The 23,963-nt window shown below is 43.4% G+C and overlaps 1 protein-coding gene and 1 non-coding gene across 11 annotated transcripts in view; both read right to left on the bottom strand.

Moving 5' to 3' along the window:
- Positions 1 to 23,963, bottom strand: part of TTC7B (tetratricopeptide repeat domain 7B) — a 238,036-nt gene that overhangs the window by 144,518 nt on the left and 69,555 nt on the right. For all 10 annotated transcript variants that reach the window (XM_049706983.1, XM_049706986.1, XM_049706981.1 and 7 more), the window contains one exon: positions 19,403 to 19,524. In XM_049706983.1, the coding sequence (XP_049562940.1) occupies positions 19,403 to 19,524 (122 nt within the window). The remainder of the gene's footprint in view (positions 1 to 19,402; positions 19,525 to 23,963) is intronic.
- On the bottom strand, positions 11,745 to 11,873 carry LOC117200287 (small nucleolar RNA SNORA11). The gene has a single exon (XR_004481758.1). It is a non-coding gene; the product is annotated as a small nucleolar RNA SNORA11 (small nucleolar RNA).

Here is a 23,963-nt window from a genome sequence, read left to right on the forward strand (position 1 = left end):
TTTGGGAGCTGGATTTTGAGGCTTCACCCATTCAGGTTCAATCCCTTTGCAAGACTTTGCCAGTCCTGTGTTCTTCCATCAGGAGGCACATTGGGTCCAGCTGTCGCTCTTTTTTTTGCTGTTAGCTGCCCTTGATGCTTGCTGGTCAGATATGTTAATTCACTGGGAGTTACAAAATGGTGACATTCTAATTCTCTCACTGCATTTTCACTTACTAGCTGGAATAATTTTATAGGGAGGTGTTTCCCTTCATCTAATATTTGGTTTTCCAGTTCATACAGTAAATGGAGGAAAACCATTTGAATCTTTCTTTCTGTCTACTTTGTTAGATACTGAATTAGAACTCATGAATTTAAACATATTTGATGAGACTATTGCAATTTTTATCCTTCTTGAAATTTAAATTGTCCCATATATGGCCTGAATTCCATGTTAGAAAACATAGCCCTAGAAATCTTTGATAGTTCTCTTGCTATCTGATATGTAGAGATTTTACAGGCTTGTCTTATTTATTTCCTAACCCAGAACTGAATGAGGTTTTTTAAATTGGAAAATGATACTTCAAGATCACAACCTAGGCACTAGGGACGGTCATTGCTACTGGGTTAGTCACTGAGCCAAACCTCCTCTCCTCTCCTTGTCTCTCTGAAGGACTTATTTAAAGGACCTCCTCTCTCTCTCTCTCTCTCTCTCTCACACACACACACACACACACACACACACATACACACACAAACATATATGTGTATATCTACACACACGCACACACAAATACACATACAGACACACACACACACACACACACACAGATACTTAATGATTTCATACTGATATTTCCAATTCAGTCATTCAAATTGAGGACTACACTACAAATAACAAATGCTGGAAAGGGTATGGAGAAAAGGGAACCCTCCTACACTGTTGGTGGGAATATAAGTTGGTACAGTCACTATGGAGAACAGGTGGAGGTTCCTCAGAAAACTAAAAATAGAATTACCATATGATCCAGCAATCCCACTCCTGAGCATATACCGGGACAAACCCATAATTCAAAAAGATACATGCACCCCTATGTTCATAGCAGCACTATTTCACAATAGCCAAGTCATGGAAAATACCTAAATGTCCATCGATAGACAAATGGATAAAGAAGATGTGGTACATATATATACAATGGAATACTACTCAGCTATAAAAAAGAATGCAATAATGCCATTTGCAGTAACATAGATGCAACTAGAGATTATGATACTAAGTGAAGTAAGTCAGAAAAAGATATACCATATGATATCAGTTATATGTGGAATCTAAAATATGGCACAATTATAAAGCAATTATACTCCAATAATAAAATAAGGCACAAATTAACCTGTCTACAAAACAGAAACAGACTCACAGACACAGAGAACAGACTTGTGGTTGCCATGGGGGAGAGGGGTAGGGGAGGACAGGACTGGGAGTGTGGGATTAGCAGATGTAAACTATTATACATAGGATGGATAAACAACAAGGTCCTTCAGTACGGCATAAGGAACTATATTCAATATCCTGTGATAAACCATAATGGAGAAGAATATTTTAAAAAAAAGAATGTTGGGGCTTCCCTGGTGGCACAGTGATTGAGAGTCCACCTGACGATGCAGGGGACACGGGTTCGTGCCCCGGTCCGGGAAGATCCCACATGCCGCAGAGCGGCTGCGCCCGTGAGCCATGGCCGCTGAGCCTGCGCGTCTGGAGCCTGTGCTCCGCAGCAGGACAGGCCACAACAGTGAGAGGCCCGCGTACCGCAAAAAAAAAAAAAGAATGTCTATATGCGTATAACTGAGTCACTTTGCTATACAGCAGAGATGGGCACAACATTGTAAATCAACTATACTTTAAAAAAATTAAATTAGAAAAAAACAAATTCAGGACTACAGAGTTTTTCCTTGATACCTTCTATCTTAAATGTATTTTGCCTTTCTCCCATACCAAGAATCCTGGTTCTCAAGGACATGGGGGATAAGAGAAGTAGAACATTCCATGACTATTAAGCTGCTCTATTTTGTTACACAAAAACATTTCACAATATCAAATCATATCACCATCATTATGATTACTGAAAAGCTAAAAATCTTATTTTCTGCATATGCTATCAGCATTCTCCTTTCATTTTTTAGTTTATGGTTGTACTATATCTGTTATGAGACAATCAAAGAAATAGGGAAGCATGACCTATACTTTAAAAAAAAAAGAGTAGTCAATATAAACTCACTCTGAGTGAGCCTACGTGTTGGATTTAGCAAAGACTTCAAAGTACCTATTATAAGTATGATCAAAGAATTAATAGAAACTACGTTTAAAGATTAAAAGAAAATAGCAAGTCAGCAAATAGGGAATCTCAACAGAGAAATAGAAACTATAAAAATTAACCAAGTGGGGATTTTAGAGTTAAAAAGTATAACTAAAATTAAAAATTCCCTAAATGGGCTCAACAGCAGCTTTGAGATAGCTAAAAAATCACTGAACTTAAGATAAATGAATAAAAATCATCCAATCCAAAGAACAGAGAAAAAAAAAAGGCTGAAGAAAAACAGAGACACATAATGATAAAACTGCGGAAAAACAAATCTTGAAAGTAACAACAGAAAAATAATTAATCACATAGAGGGGAACAACAGTTAAGATTAATAGTGACTTCTCATCAAACATAGGGGAAGATATACTCAAAGTGATGAGAGAAAAAAAAAAATCACCAAGAATTCTGCATGGCGTAAAATTGTCACTCAAAAATGATGGCAAAATAAAGACATTCCCAGATAAACAAAAAGTGGGAGAATTCATATCTAGCAGGCATGCCCAATACAAAATTTTAAAGGAAGTCCTTCAGACTACAAGGAAATGACAACAGAAGGTAATTTGAAACCACAGGAGTAAATTAGTAAGAGTACTAGAAATATAAATATGTGGTTAAATATAGTTTAAATATATTTTAAAATCTTTTCTTCTTTTAATTTATATTAAAAATAGGACTGTATGAGGAAATAATTATTAATATCGCACTGTTGTGTTTATAACATATAGAGACATTAGTAGCAAAAGGAGGGAGGAAATAAAGCTATATTAGAGCTAACCTGCATATTTTACTGAAATAGATGGATAATTTAAGATATGTTTTATAATTCATAGAGGAACCACCATAGAAATTTTCAAAAAATACAGGTAAAAAATCAACAGAGGAATTAAAATGTAATGCTGAAAGGTATTTGTTTAACACAAAAGAGGGCCATAGGGAGGAACAAAGAATAAAAAAGACACGAGACATACAGAAAACAAAGAGCAAAATGGCAGATGTAGATCTAATCATGTCAGTAGTTACATTACATGTGAATGAGTTAAATATTCCAATCAAAAGGCAATTTTTTTTATACTGGATAAAAAAAGCAAGCTCCAACTATCCGCTATCTGCAAGAGATATACAAGAGAGGTGTTTTAATTCAAAGATACAAATAGGTTGAAAGCAAAAGGATGAAAAAGATACACTATGTAAACAGTAACCACAAGATGGCTGGAGTGGCTATATTAATATCAGATAAGGCAGACTTTAAGTGAAGAAATATTACTAGAGACAAAGAGGTATCTATGAAAAACCTACAGCTAACATCTTACTTAATGGTGAAAGACTGCATGCTTTCTCCCTAAGATCGGGCAGGAGTAAGATAAAGAGGTCTGCTCTCACCACTTCTATTCAACATTGTATTGAAGGTTCGGGGCAGTGCAATAAGGTGACGGTAGAAATAAAAGACATACGGTTTGGAAAGGAGGAAGTAAAACTGTTTTTATTCACAGATGACATGATCCCATATGTAAAAATCCTAAGTAATCGATCTATTAAAAATTATAAGAACTAGTTAACAAGTTCAGCAAGGTTGCAAGATACAGCATCTATATATATAAAAATCAATAGTATATATATGTATATATATATATATATAAGCAAAGAATAATCTGAAAATAAAATTTTAAAAACAATTTCAATCACAATAACATAAAATGAATAAACTACTTAGGAACAAATTTAACAAAAAATTCAAAACCTGTGTAATAAAAACTGCGAAAAGATTTTGAGAGAAATTAAAGAGGATCTACATAAAAGAAGAGACAATGGATTGGAAGATTCACTATTGTTAATGTGGCAATTCTCCCTAAATTGATCTAGAGATTCACTGCCAGCCTTATTCACATCCTGGCAGGCTTTTTTTTTTTTTTTGTAGAAATTGACAAGCTGAGTCTAAAATTCATATGGAAATATCAAAGACTGAGAGTAGCCAAAATAATTTTGAAAAAGAACAAAATTAGAGGACTTACACTACCTAATTTCAAAACTTGCAATACAGCTACATATTCAAGACAGTGTGCTATTGGCTTAAGAATAGACATATAAATCAATGACACAAAATAGAGACCCCAGAAATAAACCTTTATATTTATGCTCAATTAATTAATTATTTTGCTAAAGTGTCAAGGCAATTTAATGGGAAAAGAGTTGACTTTTCAACAAATGGTGCTTAGACAACTGGATATCTAAATGCAAAAAAAAAAAAATTCACTTAGACTCTTACATCGCACCGTACACAAATATTAACTCAAAATAGATTAGAGGCCTACGTGTAAAAGTTAAAACTATAAAACTTCTGTAATAAAACACAGGAGAAAAACTTTGTGGTCTTAGATTGGGCCAAAATTTCTTAGCTATGACACCAAAAGGACGATCCATAAAAAGAAAAATTGGTTAAGTTGGACTTCATCAAAATTAACTTTTCCTCTCTGAATGACATAATTTAAAAAAATGAACACCTGCCATAGACTGGCAGAAAATATCTGCAAATTATATATCTGATAAAGGACCTGTATCCAGAATATATAAGGAACTCTTACAACTTGATAATAAGATGACAATCCAATTGAAAACAGGGCAAAAGATCTGAAGACGTTTCACCAAAGAAGATATAATAGCTAATAGGCACATGCAAAACAGCTGAACATCATTAATCATTAGGGAAATGCAAATTAAAATCACGAGATACCACTACGAACCCACCAGACTGGCTTTAATTTCAAAACTGCCAACACTAAATGTTGAAGAGAATGGAAAGAAGCTGGAACTCTCATACACTGCTGCTAGGAAGGTAAAATGGTACAGTCACTCAGGAAAACAGCTTAGCAGTTTCTTAAAAGTTAAACATAAACTTATGACCCATCAATTCCACTCTGATGAATCTATCTAAGGAAAATGAAAACATATGTCTACAGAAAGATTTGTCCATGAGTGATCATAGCAGCATTATTCATAATAGCCCCAGAGTGGAAATGATCCAAATGTTCATCAACTGGTAAACGGACAAACAATGGAAAAACTATTTAGCAATACAAAGGAGTGATTACTCATATATATTCAACAACGTGGGTAAACCTCAAACACATTATGCTAAGAGAAAGAAGCAATACACAAAGGACGACATATTCTATGATCCCATTTATGTGACATTTCTGGAAAAGGCAAAGCTATAGAGCAGATAAGTGGTTGTCTGGAGCTGGGGGTAGGAGTGGGGACTGATTACAAATAGGCATGAAGAACTTTTAGGGTGATGGAATGTTCTAACGCTGAATTGTGCCAATGACTGCAATGCTTCCGTAAGTTTATTTAAAACAACTGAACTGTAATATTTACAACAGGTGAATTTTTGATATATAAGTTATACCTGAATAAAGCCACTAAAAAATAATGGTAGCATCTTGCTTTATGATAGTTCCTGGCTACCTCCGCGTCCTTCACCTTTATCTCTACCTGATCGTTCTTTTGTCTCTTGTGTCACTTGGTCAGTTTTCATTCCACTTTCAGCATTCTCCTCATTGTGGGGTCCAGTCCCAGCAAAAAGCCCTAGTGGGTCGGTTTCAAGTCTTCACAGGGGCCAGACTGCTCCAGTCCCTTAGACCTTACTTGGCAAAACCCTCTCATTTTCAGCAGCTAATCTCAAATTGGCCAGACAAGCTTTCCAGGAGTCTTGAGGGCTATTTTCGGGTCTCCTGTCCTCAGGCCCCTGGGATCCCCCATTGCTTCCTTCTGCTTTCTCCCACACAGATGCAAATAACATGCTTGTCTCTAGCTGTTGGTAGTCTGTCGCCATTAGCTTGTACTTTGGTGTTCGTGAGTACACCTTGTCATCTAGTTTCACTGTAAATGTTGTGCACGGGGTTTTTGGTTTTGCTGTCCGGTTACTGTGTCTTTTTTAATGACAGGATATGAGAAGATCCCAAAACTATACTGCCACTGTTGTTATCATCTTCCCAGACTTCTCAGCTGCTGATTCTTACCTTTTCTTCTAGGGAGCTGACAAACCCTTCACTCTGCAGGGTTTTATTAATTTATTTATCAAACTTACCGTGTGCCAGACACTGTCCAAACACACAATAATTACTAACGCACTTAATCTGCCTAACAACACTATGAAGCAGGTACTATTATTATCCCCAGTTTACAAATGAGGAAAGTGAAACACAGAGAGGTTAAGTAACTTGCCAAGGTCACCGTGCTTGTAAGGGAGAGGATTCAAACCCAGGCAGGTGGATCCAGAGCCAATGGCTTTTAACCACTAGACAATGCTGCCTGCCAAGAGTGCATAAAGTGTGTCTGGCCTGGTAGCTCTAGCATTCAACCAGGACTGCCATCCCTGCCCCCCCCCCAGGCCTCCCTGAGATGGGGAAATCTTACCCCTCCCTCAGAGACCGAGTTCAAATGTCAGTTCTTCTAATGAACTTGATGAACGCACCCAGGCAAGTGCTTGTTCCTCCTTCCTCCCCTCCCTCTCCTTCTCCCCACCAGCCCATCTTTTCTTTATAGTGCTTTTCACCAGGTGTTATAATTATTTGTTGTCTTCCCCATGAGCTCAGAGAACATTTTTTATTCATCTCATATCCCAGAGCTTATCCTAGTGACTGGTGCCCAGCAGGCTCTCAATAAACATACATGGAGTTGAGATGGCAATATCTTCTTTTTTTTAACTAGCTCAAAACGTACTTGAAAGCAGTGTAATTGCATCTTTAAAAAAATCTGTAATTCAGAGGTTTTACCAAGTCTGGCTAATGAGTTTTTCTGAGTATTCTTCAGAAGAAACACAACATCAGATTCTTCCTGGTATTTTAACTGCTTGTTTCCAACATGCAGAGATTGCTGCTTCTGATGCTAATTTGCCAGGGAGAGTCAAAGGAGAACCAGCTCCCATAACCATCAACCAAGCACCTGCCAGCAAAGAGAAGATACAGAAGGAAGAGCTAACTGAACAAAAAGGTACAGTATGTCTGTGCCGGGCCTAGAGAATCACCACCAAAGTCACCTGTGAATAAAAAGTAAAAATTCAAACCTCAAATAGAGAGGAAGGTGGAAAAATCAAATGTCAATTGAAAAAAGCAATTCATTAATTTTTAAAAACCTTACAATTTAATGCAGGATTTTGCTATGAGAACATACAATCATATTGCAGATATCCTTATCGGCGTAAAGATCTATGGCGGACATCGCTATAAAAATATAAAGGCAGGTGTTTGTAAGAAAATTTATGGCCCCCTCACTTTCAATAGAAGGTTCTAGCATTTCCTAAGAAAAGTCATAAATTTTCCAAAGATGTCTCAGTCATTTTCTGGGCTTTAACTCAACCTCTCTGCAACTCTCTCTAAGAGCTGACTAAAAATACCTCTGCAAAAAAAAAAAAAAAAGTATGGAGAGAAAAATGATGACTTAAAAAGAAATAGGTAGGAAATATCCCTTGAAAAGAGCTGGGGCCTCCACCCCCTGCACCCTGCCCTCATATAAAATATTAACACATTTGACACCTAAACCAGGGAAGGGAAAGAACAGGTTGATGAGATTTGCTCTGGCCAAGAACAGGAATGCTGCGTGCCTTCCCAACACCCTCCTGCCCATCCACCCCGCTTCCCGGGCAGATACATCTGGACCGGCTCTGTGGCACAGACGTCACTAAATTACCGAGAAAGCGCTCCACAGTCTGACAGGCTCAGAGAGGGTAAACTCTGGCTTCCTCCTTGACCAGACGGGACGTGAATTCCTCCTTCCCGACACACACGTGTCATTTCAATGGCCTGCCCTTGAGGGGCTGCGTACAAAGGCCATGCTTAAACAGGCTCTCGGGCTTCTGTGTCCAACTTCAGCCTGTGAGGTTTCAACTCAAAGAGCTACATACTTGAAAAAAAATGCGCGTCTGGGAGGCTCTGGGAGCAAATGTTCTCAACACTAAACCGTGGAAAATGATAATTCTCTTTCCTGCTGTGGGAACGCTAGAATCCCATCCAGATGTGTACACGCCAGGCTTAAGTAAGGAGGGCTACAAGCACCAATTTTCCACCAAGCTAGGAGCTTCTCAGAAAAGAAAGAGTCTATCAGGCCTGCTTGGGGGGTGTCTTATAATAAAGCCACCGTTATTGGAAACAGTCTCAGAGATAAGGCAGACAGAAGTCCCTATGACCTTCCCAGAAAACGTATTATCTCTTACTGAGGTCAAGGAAACCACTTGATACCTGGCCCCCTTCACCCTCTTCCAACAGAAGGACATCATCTGTGGGAAGAGCTGGACGGTCAGAGCACAGCTCCCCCTAAACAGCAACAGGAGCGGTCACTTCCACGAGGCCCGTCTAGGCTGTCTTTTTCTTCCTTACATCCCGGCACCTAGCACAGTGCTTGCACGCTTAGCTCTCAGTACATACATGCTGCGTGAACTAATTTTAAAGAAAACACACAACTGTCAGGCATCTGTGAGCCACAGCCATCTCGGACGAACATAAGTTCATTCACTCACTCACTCATTCATTCACGTACACCTGTATACCAGATACTCTCAAGGTACAGATCCCTCCCCAAACCAAACAGATACAAATTCCTGGAACTTATATGCCAGTGATGGGAGACAGACAATAAACAGATTAGATAAAGGAAAAAAAACACAATGTGGGCAAAGGGTTAGCAAATTCCTTTCCTCTCCTGCTTGAGAATCTGACCTTAGGTTAACTTTCTAGTTCTGTTTCCCTGGAAACCTAATAAAGCTAGAATGTCAATTATGTTACGAGGCAACATTGCTTATATTAAGAATGACCTCTGACTGATATCTTGCATCTGGACTGGAAGGAATTATAAATATCTGACGGGGACAACGCCGCTTCGGGCTTCCTTGAATGTGATGACTTACAACTGAGCATATCCCTCAGGGAGATGTTAAGCCGGGGCAGACCCCATCCCTACTCCACGTGAAGCTCACTCTCTAGCATGTGAGCTGTCACAGGATGAGGGAGGGGCAAAGAGGACAGCTCCTGGGTGGCCAGATGACTGCCAAGAGCACAGCTCACAGGAGAGAAACCCTTGACACTGCCTGGTTGGCAACTTACGGTTCTGCTCCAGATCTGTCTCCACAGATGGCCAAGTGTGGCCACTGAAAGTCTTGTGGGTCGGAATGCTTAACTGAACCTAAGAAGATCCCTGGTAAGCACTGTTCGTAGTACATTTGATGCCCGTTAAATACTGAGAAAAACAGAGCAGAGAAAAAGCATGGGTTGGTTGGACCAGATGCCTCTGATGCCCATTCAGGATCCTTTCAGGTCTAACCAACACGAGCGCCCTTCCCAGTCCACCTTGCCTTTGTGAATTAGCTCCTCTGCACTGATTCATCTTCAGGCTCTGCTCAGTCACTTGCTCGGGAAACCTCCCCTAACCACCAGCTCCAGGTCAACTTCAATGGCCTCTCACAGAAATGGGTACCTTGCCGCCTGAGCCCCATCTCGGGGTGTAGTTATACACCCAGGAATATAAGGACCTGGTTTCTCTCTGAAAGCAAGAAGCACGTCTGGCTGCTCACCATTTCACCCCCAGCACCTGGAGAACATCTGGCAGGAGCAGCAGCTGAATAAACACTGGCAGAACAAGTGAATGTTGGAACAAATCGTCTGAAACTAAACAGAGTTGGGCAGTAGTCCTCACACCGCACTGTTATGTTCCTGCTGTGTATGCTCACTGAGGATACTCCCGTCCAGAGCATGACCCAAGAGTCGGCCTGCAATATTGCCCTCCATGAAAGAAAATTCCAGGGTCAATCTCCGGTCGTATCACGAATTATTGGGAAATATCAAAAAAATAAAGTGAATTTTGATTTTTTAGCCACAACTGTTATATGACCATCTCTTTTGGGGAAAACGTGCAAAGTGAAAGGCTGAATTTAAAGAGGCAGTATTGCCTTCTTCTCCTTTCCTAAGGTGTAAGCCTACTTGTAGTTATTTATCTTCCTGTTGGACTAGAGAATCCACTGGGATCGTTTGCTGTCTCAACCCCAGCTCCTAGCACATAAATGTTTGCTGGATGAACAAATAAGTGAATGAATAAACAAAGAACCTCCCCCTTCCCTCCTGCCTCCATTAAAATAGAAAATCACTATCCCGGACAAACCCAAGGTGAAGAACTGGAATAATCTCCGGTACCAGTTCATCTTTCAGGGAATTCCAACTCTGAATGGAGGCTGAAGGAGGCAGCCTACAGCTGGGAGAAACCGTCCGGAGAGGGGCCTTTGTGAGATGCGAGTAACTGCTAGTTAGTTCACCGGTCCCCTCCCCACGCTCCGTGCTCCCACCCTACCCCGCCTTGTACTCTGGAAGCCTCAGATGACCTACCCCGTTCTTCTGCTGAAGACAGGACAGGCCAACGTGGATGCACCCACCTTGCTGAACGCAGATAACGCTTTGATGGCACAGGCCTCGAACACGCCGTGGGTGCTCGCGCTTATGCAGTGCATTGAGAGCAACTACCCGTCCCCCATAATTCATTCCCTGAAATGTATCACGGAAAGTGGTCCTGGAATTTCATAATTAAAACTGACAAAGACTCCTTTGTTTTCATACTAAAGTTTTGATGGCATTAAGGGATGAGCCAGACCTAGTCTACACTGAAACAAAACAGAGGAGACTTGGCTGACGCTTTTTATTCCATAAACGATTACAACTAGACTGGCTTTAAAAGTCCTTATTTTCTCAGCCTAATGTATTCCTTGCGGCTCTGCTGCCCAGAGCTCCATCTTCAAGAAGAGAACACTAACTGGGCGGGGTCATTCTGTGCGAGTGCTGAGAAAACTGGGCTGGGCGTCAGCAGGGGGAGGCACAGGCCACCAGCTAGCTGTGTGACCCTGAATTAATCACACTGCCTTGTTTAATTCTCTTCTTTTTCTTTCTTTCTTTTTTTTTTTTTTTAGCAGTTTTAGGTTTACAACAAAATTGATAGGAAGGTACAGAAATTTCCCAAAGTCCACAGTCCACCTTAGGGTTCACTCTAAGGAAGTGAATAGTGTTGCACATTCCATGGGTTTGGACAAAAGTATAATGACATCTATCCATCATTATAATGGCACACAAAGTATTTTCACTGCTCTAGAAAACTTCTATATGCTGTGTATTCATCTCCCCTCTCTCCCAAACTCCTGGCAACCATTGATCTTTTTATTGTCTCCACTGTTTGGTCTTTTCTAGAATAGCATATAAATGGGATCTTTTATTTTTCCTTGAAAAGAGGGTCAAAGCCTTTAAGTCTATAAGACCACTCATGGTCCTCCACAGGCTCTAGGCGGCAAACTCCCCCGCTAAACACTGTGGCTTTTCTTCCAGCATGGAGCCCTGTCCCACTGGTCCTGCTCAGCGGCCACCTGGAGGTGCAGGAGGACATGTGTAGGGTATTTGTTCATAGGAAGGCTACAAGTTTTGTGTCCCTTGTCACAATGAACCCAGATGCCCGTCGGGTGTGTTATAAACAGAGGAGCCATTTCTTCAGGCTCCTGCTCTGAGCACACCCCAGCACTGCCTTGTTTACTGACGGCCTCCCTGAGCAAAATGTAAACCCCAGCAAGGTAGTGACTGGGTCTGACCTGTTCACTTAGAACAGTGTTTGCCACTAGTAAATAACCTCTTGAGGTTCTTGATAAATATTTATTAAATGATCATTGAATGTGATTTCTCTGGATCTCAGAGTCCTCAGCTACAAAGGGCAGTGATTTTTAAAAATATGCTCTAACCATTTGGACTCCAGGATTTTCAGATTCTATACCCGACCTTCAGCTCAACTATTATGAAAATTTTCCTTATTACTGAAATGACTCATGGGAAGTGCTTAGCACAGTTCGCTAGGTTGACCCAAAGTCTTCCAGACCCAGGACTGCTTGAATGACAAGTGGCATCACCGAGGTGGTCCTGGCTGACCAGGCTGCAGGACTCACAATGGTCCGTAAACTTCCCTCCTGAAGCTGTTGTGAATAAAGGAAGTAGCCCACTTACATGGACTCCCCCCCCGACTCCCTCCATCACCCCATCTTTCTCTCAGTCCAATACATACATGGTTCTTGCTGAGATCAGAACGTAGCCTATGGCTGAAAACCAAGTAAAATGAACCAAGTCCGACTGATATGGTGGGCGTGATTCTGCTGGCACTAGACCCCTGCCAAATGAACTACCCTAGCCTTGGCCCTTCCTGATACCCCATCCTTCTCCACACCTGAAGAATAAATTCCCTGCATCTTAGCCTGGCTCTCAGTCTTCCACCATCTCTCCGCCATCCATCCTTCCAGCGAGAACCCTAACTTGGAAAAGGAAATGGGAACGGAAATAACATTTATTTAAAGTGACCCACATCTGACGCCACCACTTCATTCGTGCCACTCTTTCCCCAATCTAGCTTGTGCTCTGACCATCCACCAAAAGTCCTTTCAAGGTCACAAAGGTTTTCCATATTATCGAATCCAGTGCTTTGGTATTTACCCTTATTAACACCTCAGCATCATCAGGTGAGCCCTTCCTCCTCTTCAGGCACCTTAGGCTTCTACGAGGACACACCCTCGTGGTCCCTCCTACCTCGGGCAGCTCCCCTATGGGCTCCTCCTCCTTGGCCCATCTCCAACTCTTGCAGGTTTCCTGCTGGGTCCTGGGCTTTGCTTCTCTCTTTACGGTCTGTCCCTCTCAGCCCATCCAGTCCAGGGCTTTAAATATAATCAACATGCTGAGACTCCCAACTTATAACTCAAGGTTCAACCTCCCCTGTGCTCATCTCTCCTCCTAGTCGACACTGCCACTTGGAAATCTCACAGGCTCTCAAATGATACACATCCAAAGGGAAATCTCTGATTTCCCCTTTTCCGAATCTGGTCCTCCCCTTGTCCCCACTCCATCTAACCAGTTGCTCCGACTGCAACTGGGGAGTCATTCCTGATTCCTCTGTTCCCCTTCCCGCTCCCCCACAAATCCAATTCATCACCTAGTCCCCACACCAGTTGGGATCACACATCAACGAAAAGCAGTTCTACCATACATCTCCAATCCATCCACTTGTCTTGGTCCCTACTACCACTGTCATCTTTTTTTTTTTTTGCGGTACGCCGGCCTCTCACTGTTGTGGCCTCTCCCGTTGCGGAGCACAGGCTCCGGACGCGCAGGCTCAGCGGCCATGGCTCACGGGCCCAGCCGCTCTGCGGCACGTGGGATCCTCCCGGACCAGGGCACGAACCCGCGTCCCCTTCATCGGCAGGCGGACTCTCAACCACTGCGCCACCAGGGAAGCCCCACTGTCACCTTTGAGGTGAGCATCTAATGCCTTGCCCACCACTGTCACCTCGCCTTTGTTTTGGTGACTTGGGGATTTTTCTTTGGACAATCGCTACTCTCCCATTGTACGCCACCACAGTAGATCTGCCTTTTCAGGGTAAGCCAAACCAGGAGAGTCTGTGACTCTCCCCCTTCCAACTCTGCTGCAGCCACACTGGGCTCTTTTCAGGTTCCTAAACACATCAAACTTCCCTGGGTCAAGACCTTACACGTGGCGGGCCCTCTGCTTGCAGCACTCTTTCTCCTGCTTGTGGCACGCTTACTTCCTTCTCATCCTTCAAGTCTTGGTCTCATGTCACTTCCTCAGGAGGCCTGGCCTGACCACCCTACCTAAGCAGGTGCCCTCTGTTATTTGCTGCACCCATTTGTTTCCTAGCATTTATTACGATTTGTAATTATAAACATTGGTTTACTTGTTTATTATCTTCTCCCTCACTAGGCTGTATCCCCCCTGAGAACCTGGACTATGTGTCTTATATTCCCCAATTCAGTACCAAGCACAGTACCGGCACATAGCAGAACTATGTTGGATAACTGACCCAACCTACTGCATGCCAGGTCCTGTGCTGGGAGGTTTATATAGAAACACATACATTACTGTATAAACCTCTGCTCCAACCAGAGTGGTCTCCTGATACCCTGCAGAATATATACAATACTGAGTACAGCTCTAACCCCAGGTTTCTACCAACTAGTTGGAAAGTACCCCTGACTCTCCCCAATCTGGGCACCTACATCATTTCAATCCCGCTTCTCCAAAGCTTTACTCCCCTTCCCAAATATTCCGCCGTCTCAACAGGCAGCCTCCTTATTTGGCTTTCTGGCAACCTGGACTTCCCCTGTCACACATGTACAGACTATCCTGAGACTGCTTCTTTTAGTTAGTTTCCTGAGATGAAGTTCTAGGAGGTCGGGGACTTCGTCGTTCTTTTCCGCATTAGAGCCCCAGTGCTAGGACAGGGCCTGGCTACTATGCAATTAGTCCTCACTAAATGGATGAATAAGTACTTTACTGAATGAATGAATGGGCCTGGAAACCTCAGCTCAGTTACAGTGATTATTAGGTGTTCTTGCATTGTTTACTCTTTTATACAACCATACTGTCGCCTATAAAGTTACTTATTTTCACATCTTACCCTTTTTCTTTTCTCCTACTATCTCCCACAGTGCAGGCTCATTTCTTTTTACTCTCTGAGTCTCTCGAGAAATGTCATGTACCAAAAGTTGATACATACGAAATGCTTACTGGAAATGTGTCTGAATTTTCTCATGTTCCTTGCATTTGACTCCTAATGTAAAAAGCAGGGGGCAGTTGAAAAAGCAACCACTTCTATCACCGCCAGAAGGAAGACGTACTGAAGGCAAGAATGCAGAGGACAAGGCCAAGTCGCTCCAGTGCCTGGGGAGGCCAGTGCATCGAGCCAAGCCCCCTCCCTCCCCCTCCCTCCCGCCCCCAACAGGGCCTGTGGGAGCCCGTCTGCTGCTACTGTTTCTCTGAGGCCATAAACCCAGGAACCTCGGCAGCCCATGGGATGCCGCAGGCCTCATGGCCCTTCTTCCTGCCTTCTAATTCCAAGCTACATTGAGCAGGGCTGAACAGTTGCAAAGGTCAACAAGATGACTGGGGAAGTTTAAAACCTTTGAAAAGTCAATGCGTAGTGCTAATTAGAGGTCTATTTAAAGCCAACAAACGCATAGCAGTGACTGACTGTAATAACACAACTCCAAAAAGCCCTCCATCCCACTTTATTCCCCGGCCTGGCTGCAGGCACATGGGGGGCAGCCCAGAGTCTGACCATATTGCCTGACTTCCTACCTTCTCCGAGGATCTCCCACACAGAACTCCGTGATGCACCCTAGGAAAGAGGACGACCCAGCGGGTACACTTCCCAGACACTGACGCTCATTTGCCTTCTTGCTTGAATTTATCCCCACCCTCCTTGAATTAAAACCAATTCAGAACCAGGGGAAACACACACTACAATCCATTTGGCTTACCCAGTACACCTGACATGCTGGAGCAAGAAGCAAAGCTCCCTGAAATGTCCTTGGCTACCCTTTGTTTATAAGATATAGTTCAATATTCCTAAAATAACGTGGAGTAAATAAATGGCCTCCCAAACCCAAGCTTCTCTGGCATTGTGGCCTCAAGGACTCAAGGAGGGGTAACACTTCTCAGAAGGCTGAGGGGAGCCCCAGGCTGAGGCCGTTTCTCTGCACACTGCCCAGAACACCCAGTGCTAGTGCCTCACACCAGGCGGCCCCGCCGCCTTTCTCTGAAACACTGGGGTGGCCCTCGGTGATGAGGGGTTACCCAAGCTAATTGTTACGCATCTCGAGCAGAGCTGGCTCACACCAGCAGTCATAAACGAGGGCCCTTCCTTGAAAACTCTGCTGTGTGAGGCTCTGCAACGAAATGAGTGACGCCTGCTTCGCGAACGTCCACTTCAGCTGGAGCCCGACCTTCCTGCGGTCCCACTTCCAGCTGGAAAGCCAGCCGGGCATCGTCATCACTGGAAGTTACAGTTTCCCCCTGCCTGTTTGCCTGACGCTGCACCAGATGCTTCCACATGCGTTCTCTTATTTGCGCCACACACAGCTCTCTGGTTCTGGCACTATTTTACAGATAAAGAAACGGACACCCAGCGAGGAGAAGGGCTGGTCCCTTATCCGGTCCTCTGGCTCCAGCGCCCTTGCTTCCCCTCATCCGAGTGCCTACCGTGGGCGAGGAAACTCGAACAGCTCAGAGGCAGCAGCCCTGGCCCTCTGCGGCTAACGCTATCTGCCTCCACCCTCTGCACAGCCTCAGCAGGATGGTTTTCTCATCCACAGCAGGCCTGCTGCTGCCACCCAGAGGGATAAGAGAAACCCCCGTGAAATCGACGTGGGTGCGTGCCAAGCCGGACCACGCCCAAGGACACTGGGGCTGGGATGATGACAGGTGCTCTCTCCCTCCAAGGGGACAGGGGAGAAGGGGGAGTGAGGGGGCAACAAGGAGAGGGAGGGGAAGGGGGTGAGGCAGGAAAGAGAGGGGGAGGAAAGGAGGGGGGAGAGGGGCAGGGGGAGGAGGAGAGAAGAAGAAACATATGATTTGTGACAGGCTGTAGATGAGACATGAGGAAAAGTGTGATGAGAAAACACCAATTCGTGGAGGCTGGGGACCATCCCCCGGCAATGTCTCATCCCGGGGTCAAGCGCTCCCTCACAAGAGAGGCTGGATGGTGGACAAGGCCACGGTTTGAAGGTTGAGCCAAGGCCCTGCACACAGCATTTCCCCTGCAGTGGGGGCAGCACTGAAAGGACTGAGGTCAGAGGCCCGGCAGCCAGGTCACCGTGCGTGTAATAGAGGCGATGCTGTTTACACCGCCAACCCCAAGGGCGGTGGTGGGTGTGGAAGATATAACGCCATGAGGATCAACGATGAAATAAAAGTACTTGGTAAACAGAAGAGGGATCTAAGGGATCAGAGCGGCCCAGGAGCTGGTCCTGGCGTTAGGTTCTTTCTGAAAGAGACCCAAGTTCACGGGCTTGGCAACTAAAAGGCTGAACATATTTAAGTGTATTTCTAAAGAAAAAGATACGCTTTACCAATTAGTAACTCTTATTGCCAAACTCATCTAAGATGCATTTTCCTAACCCTGAAAATCAGTCAAATCCTGTCAATTCCAGATATATATATTTTTAAGTGTAGAAACACAAAAAGGGAGTGAGACGACGAAGGAGCAGAGCAAACACATTGGAAGATGGGAAGCCACTGGTGCTTAGGGATGGCACCCGCCTCCATTTGCCCCCACTTGCTCTGCAGAGACACTGGCGGTACGCGTCCACTGATGAATGCCCCCCGGGTGTGGCTCTCGGGCCCCGAGTGACCCACCGTGTAAGTCAGCAGCCCTGACAGCGCTTGGCATGTCCAAAACCTCCCACTGGTCTCTCTCCTTTCGTCCGTATTTCGTGGTCTCAAAACTGGCCCTCACCTCCACCTTCCCACGTAACCTCTTGTTACCGCTTTAGAACACTGCAGCTGACAAGAGCCCTCCAGGGCGGCCGGCTCAATGCATCACTGGTCTTTAGAGCCCAGGGAGAAGACCAAGAGGACAAGAAGAAACGAAGAGGGGCTTCAAAATTAAGCAGTCCCTTAACTTTGACTATGTCAATGGGAACCTTCTTGAACTTGGGTAAGATAAAATGAGACATGAGCCAGTAAGCAATTCCCAGCATGTAGTCCATCACCTAGTGCAAACCTCTCATCATTATTTTTTAGTTGGGTTCTGGTGGGCATCCAGAGGTTCAGGGCAAGAGGACAGAGCCCCATAGCCCCGCTTCTTCCTCCTCGACGAATAGCCTTCAAATAGGAAAATAAGTTGTCCGGCCCGTCCTTATCAATCTCACACAAAACATTTTCAATAGAAGGTATTGGTTTGGGACTCCTGAAAGCCCCAGGGAAATTCATTCCAGCCTCTGGACTTGCATATCAATCACACACACTCACAGGTTAGAGGGAGGGAAAGCCAGGGTTGGAGTTTCCTCTGTGATGACACTATTTATTGTAAAAAGGGAGAATAAACAGAAAAAATATTCTACGTTCCCTCCCTTCTCTATTTATAACAGCAAAGAAACTAGAACTCAAAACTCAGCCTAGAGGACATGCACCATCACTCAGACGATCTCAATCAGTGACAGATGAGATAAACTCAAAAGCATCTATGCCAAAGCTACCAAGCCATTCCAAACTTTGGGGTGTTTATTGCAGCCTTTTGTGGGCCCTGCCAATCTGAACCTTTGGAGCAAAGCAGGCCTTCTCCACAAACAGTTTAATAGGATTTGGAAAATAAGCATTTACTCCCCCAACAAATGGGAAACAGAAGCACGTGGCTCTGGGCAGGTGAAATCCCACTTCCATGAGCTACGCCCCAAGGTTTGAAGCTCTTGAAAATGAAGAGGGAGCAACTCCCCTGTTCAGTTATCCAATCTGCAGTTTAAAGCGCTATTGGACTATTCCTGAGGAAGGGGCCTCCCACGCACAGCCTAGGAGGAGCTACGGGGGAACCAGATACCTACTGTTGGTCTCCATGCACATCTATCCTGCAGCAAAATGTCAAAACAAGGGACAGCTGAAGAGATTTGGAAGAGTATCATTGCATTTCTCATAAGAGCAACACGAAAAGGAAAACAAGCATCAAATGCATGAGAGAGCTATCCCTTACGTGCAGGCTCTTAAACCTTTTTAAGTCTTTTCAAGGGCAGCTCAAGGGGAAAATGTACCTGTGTGGCATTACAGCCATACTCGCTTTCATAAAAACCGTCTGAAACTTGGCAAATCCAGTTCTCTAAACGGATCAGCCATTCAAAGGGAGGTGATCCTGTGGGCCAGGGTTTCCGATCCATTCATTTTCCCCGCAACAAAGCAGGGAGGCCTGTGCAGTACCATCCCAGGGAGGCAAGGGAGCACAGAGCATGGGCCCCATTCCCTCCTGGTCCCGGTGCTCCACACTGTGACTCGTACTCATGGGGGGGCCTCCTCCCTCCCCCCACCTTCAAATCTCATGGGAAAGTGAGGACCCAGGTGGAGAAGAGACAAAAGAGCCTATGCTCATTCTTTTTTTGAAAAAAAATTCCCACTGTGGTTTATATTTAAAATTGCTTTACGATAAAAACTAAACTGAAGACAGCATTATAAGGCTTTCTACTTTCCTTCTTTAGGAACTTGATTTAGAAAAAGAAGAAGGCTTACCCATTTTTGAAATAGAGGACATGGGCTCTCTGTAGTCCTGTTTCTAGGAAAAAACCTAGTTCTTGATCGTGGGGAGCAGAGCCAGGCTTAGGACTTCTGTTTTGAATATTAGAAAGTATTACCTAGAAGGGGAGAAAATCGGAAAACTAATCAGATCCACATGCAAGCCTACCTCCTTCAAACCCTGTCTCTAAATGCACTGCAGGACTTGAAAAAATAACTTCTGTATGCAAACATCAGTGCAAGGCACTGATGTAGAAGTGTAGCGATAAGAAAAGCAGAGAGAATGACTTCTGTGAGACAGGGAACAACTGCTAACCCCGGGCCACGTGTGGCCCTTCTGGCACTGAGGACAGAGGAGTGAAGGGTGCTGATGAGCGCACGGTGCCAGGAGAAGCATTAGAGGTGGAGCGGCTCTGCCGAAGGCCAGGATGTTGACAGAGAGGCTGAGTGACACAGAAGCCAGTTCAGCAATGGACAGAAACAGTCATCATCCACCAATGGCTGAGGTCACTGATGGGTAGCCCGTGGCTTCAGCCCTCCAGAGTTTGATGAGCTTCAGAAAGAGCTGGAAGGTGCCATGATTGGCACTGGCTCTGGAATTAACCAGAGAGGGCAAATTCACCAGGCTACAGAGCTGAGGCCTGTGGACTGGGCAGCAGCCACCTATTCTCAAGGGGAGAGTTGAGAAAAACCACCTCGACTCGCCCTCTCCGCAAACTTGACCTCTTGTCAGCAGACAACAAGGTTTTAAAGGTTGACGTGTTTAGCCCTGCCAGAAAGACTGCCAGCTAGTCAAGAGAAAGGCTTGCAAGTTGAGGGGGATACAGTGAAGTGTAAACACTTAGCTACGGTTACAGAGGCTGCTCTCCTTAAACTCACAAGTCAAATAAAGCATTTATCAACCAGAAGCTACTGTGGCCCATTTTAAAACCACAGGAGTGCTCTCCAAACATGCTGCCAACATCTGCTGAGTCAGCAGCTCTCCAAAGATCCAGCTGTTAGCCAGACCCCAAATATTTTAGAGGCCTTGAAATTATTCTCCAAATGGAGCTGAAGGAATTGCTGGTTCTCTACCTTACGAGCTTTAGGGAGGGAAAAAAAAGTAGAAGACACACAATGAACAATACATTGTGGAACGAAAGCCAGGTGGGCAACCCTTGCCTTTGAACTACATCCCAGCATCTTATCAAAACTGCCTGGCTCCTTCTTGACTTAGCCCTTGGCTCTGCAAGTGCTAAGAGGTAGGTAGGTGTTCCTCCTGCCTCTGAGAACTGTCATTTTTGGCTTCACCCTCACCCATCCTCGAAGTGCTGGAGATGCACAGAGTGCGGTTCTGGGCCCTTGTCCTTCTCTGTGAAGTGTCTCTCAAGATGATCTCATCCACTCCTCAAAAATCAGCTACATGCTGCCGAATCCCAAATTTATAATCTCTAGTCCAGACTTTCCCAGACTCATATATCCAACTACTTCCTTGACATTTCCACTTGGGGGTCCAATGCTGAAACTTTAAAAAATTATCCTCCATTTGCTTTTGATAATAGTTTTTAATTTTTTAAAATGCCATGGTTATTTTAAAGTGAAAACAATATAGTACAGTACAAAAAGAAAATTAAAAATCATCTCAAAATTCTACCACATAGAAATAGCCAGTGAACATTGATTGAACGATAACCCAGCTATCTCCATGTACGTATGTATCAAGAGGAGAGAAAGATAAAAATCATTTTACAAACATTGAGATTGTTATACATACTGGTTTTAATTTTAAATTTAACAGGAGAAACTAAAGTGTGACCAAAGTAATCACTCAACCTCAGAAAAATGTGGGTTTTTTTACACATAGTTCATACATTTATGTCTCTCTAACGTTCAAAATATATTTATTACACGTATGCATGTGTGTTATATGTATGTGTATATAGACAGAAAGACAGAGACAGGGAGACAAAGAAAGAGCCAGAGAAAGGACAGAAAGTAGGTCATTCTTTTATCTACACATTTCAACACTATACAGTATCTGCTGACCCAGAACAAAAATGAGGAAACTGACATATTCATACTACCTTCTCCTTTGCCTTCTCCTCAGCCTCTTATTTTTGTTATAGTACTGTTTTTTATTGCCAAGGTACCTAACAATTATGTTCTACCCCATAATTATTTTGCATCAGTTCTATATCAAAATGCATTTGTGGGGCAAGATAGGGGTAGAGGATTAAGAGGTACAAACTAGTATGTATAAAATAAATATGCTACAAGGATATATAGTACAACACAGGGAATACAGCCAATATTTTATAATAACTATAAATGGGATATAACCTTTATAAATTGTGAATCACTATGCTGTACCCCTAAAACATATAATACGGTACATCAACTATACCTCAATCAATCAATCAAATGCATTCATTGTTTCTTTAATTCTTTATATTAAATTGATGCTTGCTTGGTGGAATATTGCCAAAAAGGGGCTCGTGGATGCTACAGGCCCTGAATTCTTACAGGTGTAAGAATGTCTGTCTCTTGTCTCTGTTCCTCTAAACCTGAGTATGACATTCTCAGATTTCCCACTTTCCCTCCCTCAGAACATGGCAGACGATACTCCAGTCTTCCAGCACCGACAGTTGCTGTGGACAACTCGGAAGCCAGCCTTACTGGTCTCCCTGCAGACAATGTGCAAAGAGCAGTCCTTTTCTCCCTGAAGTCTAGAAGATCTACCAGGTGTTGTCTTGCCGTTCATCATTCTATGTCAGCTATTCTTGGAACACAGTATGAACTCTCAGTCTAAAACTTCAGATCTGTAGTATCAAGTAAGGCACTGGACTCGGGCTGCCATTCTGGGTTCAAAGCCCAGGTCCACTACTATGGGCAAGTCACAGTCTCTAAAGTTTTCTCATTGGTAAAATGGAGATGGTAATAGAATTTTTCACTTAGTGAAGTCCTATGAACTAAATGGAATAATAAATGGATAGAACACTTAGCACAGTGTGTAGCAAGTGCTGAATAAAGCCTTACTTTGTTGAAGAATTTCTCTTTGATTATATAACTGCATTTTCTTATCTAGTCTGGTTTTTTCCATTTTCTTTTTCAGGAATACTAATTGTGTGCCCTGTCTTAATTACTGTAGCTTTGTACAATAGAAAGTTAAGAGATTGGGAAGTGTGAGTCCCTCAACTTTGTTCTTTTTCAAGATTGTTTTGGCTCTGCTGGTCCCTTGCATTTCCATATTAATTTGTGAATCAGCTTGTCAATTTCTGCAAAAAAAGCAGCTAGGATTTTAATGGGGATTGGGTTGAATTTGTAGATCAATTTGGTGAGTACTGTCATCTTAACAAATTAAGTCTTTTGTTCCATGAGTGTAGGACGCCTTTCCATTTATGTAGGTTTTCTTTCATTTCTTTCAACAGTGATTTGTAGTTTACAGAGTATAAGGTTTGAGCTTCTTTTTATTATCCCAATGCATTTTAATCTTTTTGATGCTATTAGAAGTGGAATTACAATTTTAATTTCATTTTCAGATTGCTCATTGCTAGTGTATACAAATAAAAGTGATTTTTGTATATTGACCTTGTATCCTACAACCTTGCTGAAATCATTTATTATTCATAGTATTTTTTGTGTGAATTCCTTAGAATTTTCTATATACAAGATCATGTCATCTGTAAATATAGTTTTACTTCTTTTTTTAAAAATATTTTATTTTTTGGCTCTGTTGGGTCTCTCTTGCTGCACGCTGGCTTTCTCTAGTTGCGGCGAGCAGGGGCTACTCTTCACTGTGGTGAGTGTGCTTCTCATTGTGGTGGCTTCTCTTGCTGTGGAGCACGGGCTCTAGGCGTGCAGGCTCAGAGGGTTTCAGTAGTTGTGGCACGTGGGCTCAGTAGTTGTGGCGCACGGGCTTAGTTGCTCCACAGCATGTGGGATTTTCCCGGACCAGGGTTCAAACTCACGTCCGCTGCACTGGCAGGTGGATTCTTAACCACTGTGCCACCAGGGAAGTCCCTCCCTTTTCAATCTGGATGCCTATTATTTCTTTTTCCTGCCTAATCTGATCTTGGAAGGAAAGCATCCACTCTTTCACCATTAGATATGTTGTTAGACATGGGTTTTCATGGATGCCTTCTATCAGGTTGAGGATATTAATTTCTTTTTTTTTTTTAATTTTTCTTTACTTCTATTCCTAGTTTGTTGTGTGTTTTTATTATCATGGGGATTGTTGGACTTTGCCAAATGAGTTCTCTGCATCTACTGAGATTATCATTATCATGTGGTTTTTGTCTTTTATTCTATTTATATGTTGTATTACATTCATTGATTTCCATACGTTAAATCAACCTTGCATTTCTGAAAAGAATCTCGCTTGCTGGTATATAATTCCTTCTCTATGCTGTTAGATTCAGTTTGCTGGTATTTTGTTGAGGATATCTGCATCTGTATTCATAAGAGATACTGGTCTCTGGGACTTCCCTGGTGGCGCAGTGGTTAAGAATCCTCCTGCCAATGCAGGGGACACGGGTTCGAGTCCTGGTCTGGAAAAATCCCACATGCCGCAAAGCAACTA

This window comes from Orcinus orca, chromosome 2 (genome assembly GCF_937001465.1).
Source record: "Orcinus orca chromosome 2, mOrcOrc1.1, whole genome shotgun sequence".
NCBI classification, from domain to species: Eukaryota; Metazoa; Chordata; class Mammalia; order Artiodactyla; family Delphinidae; genus Orcinus; species Orcinus orca.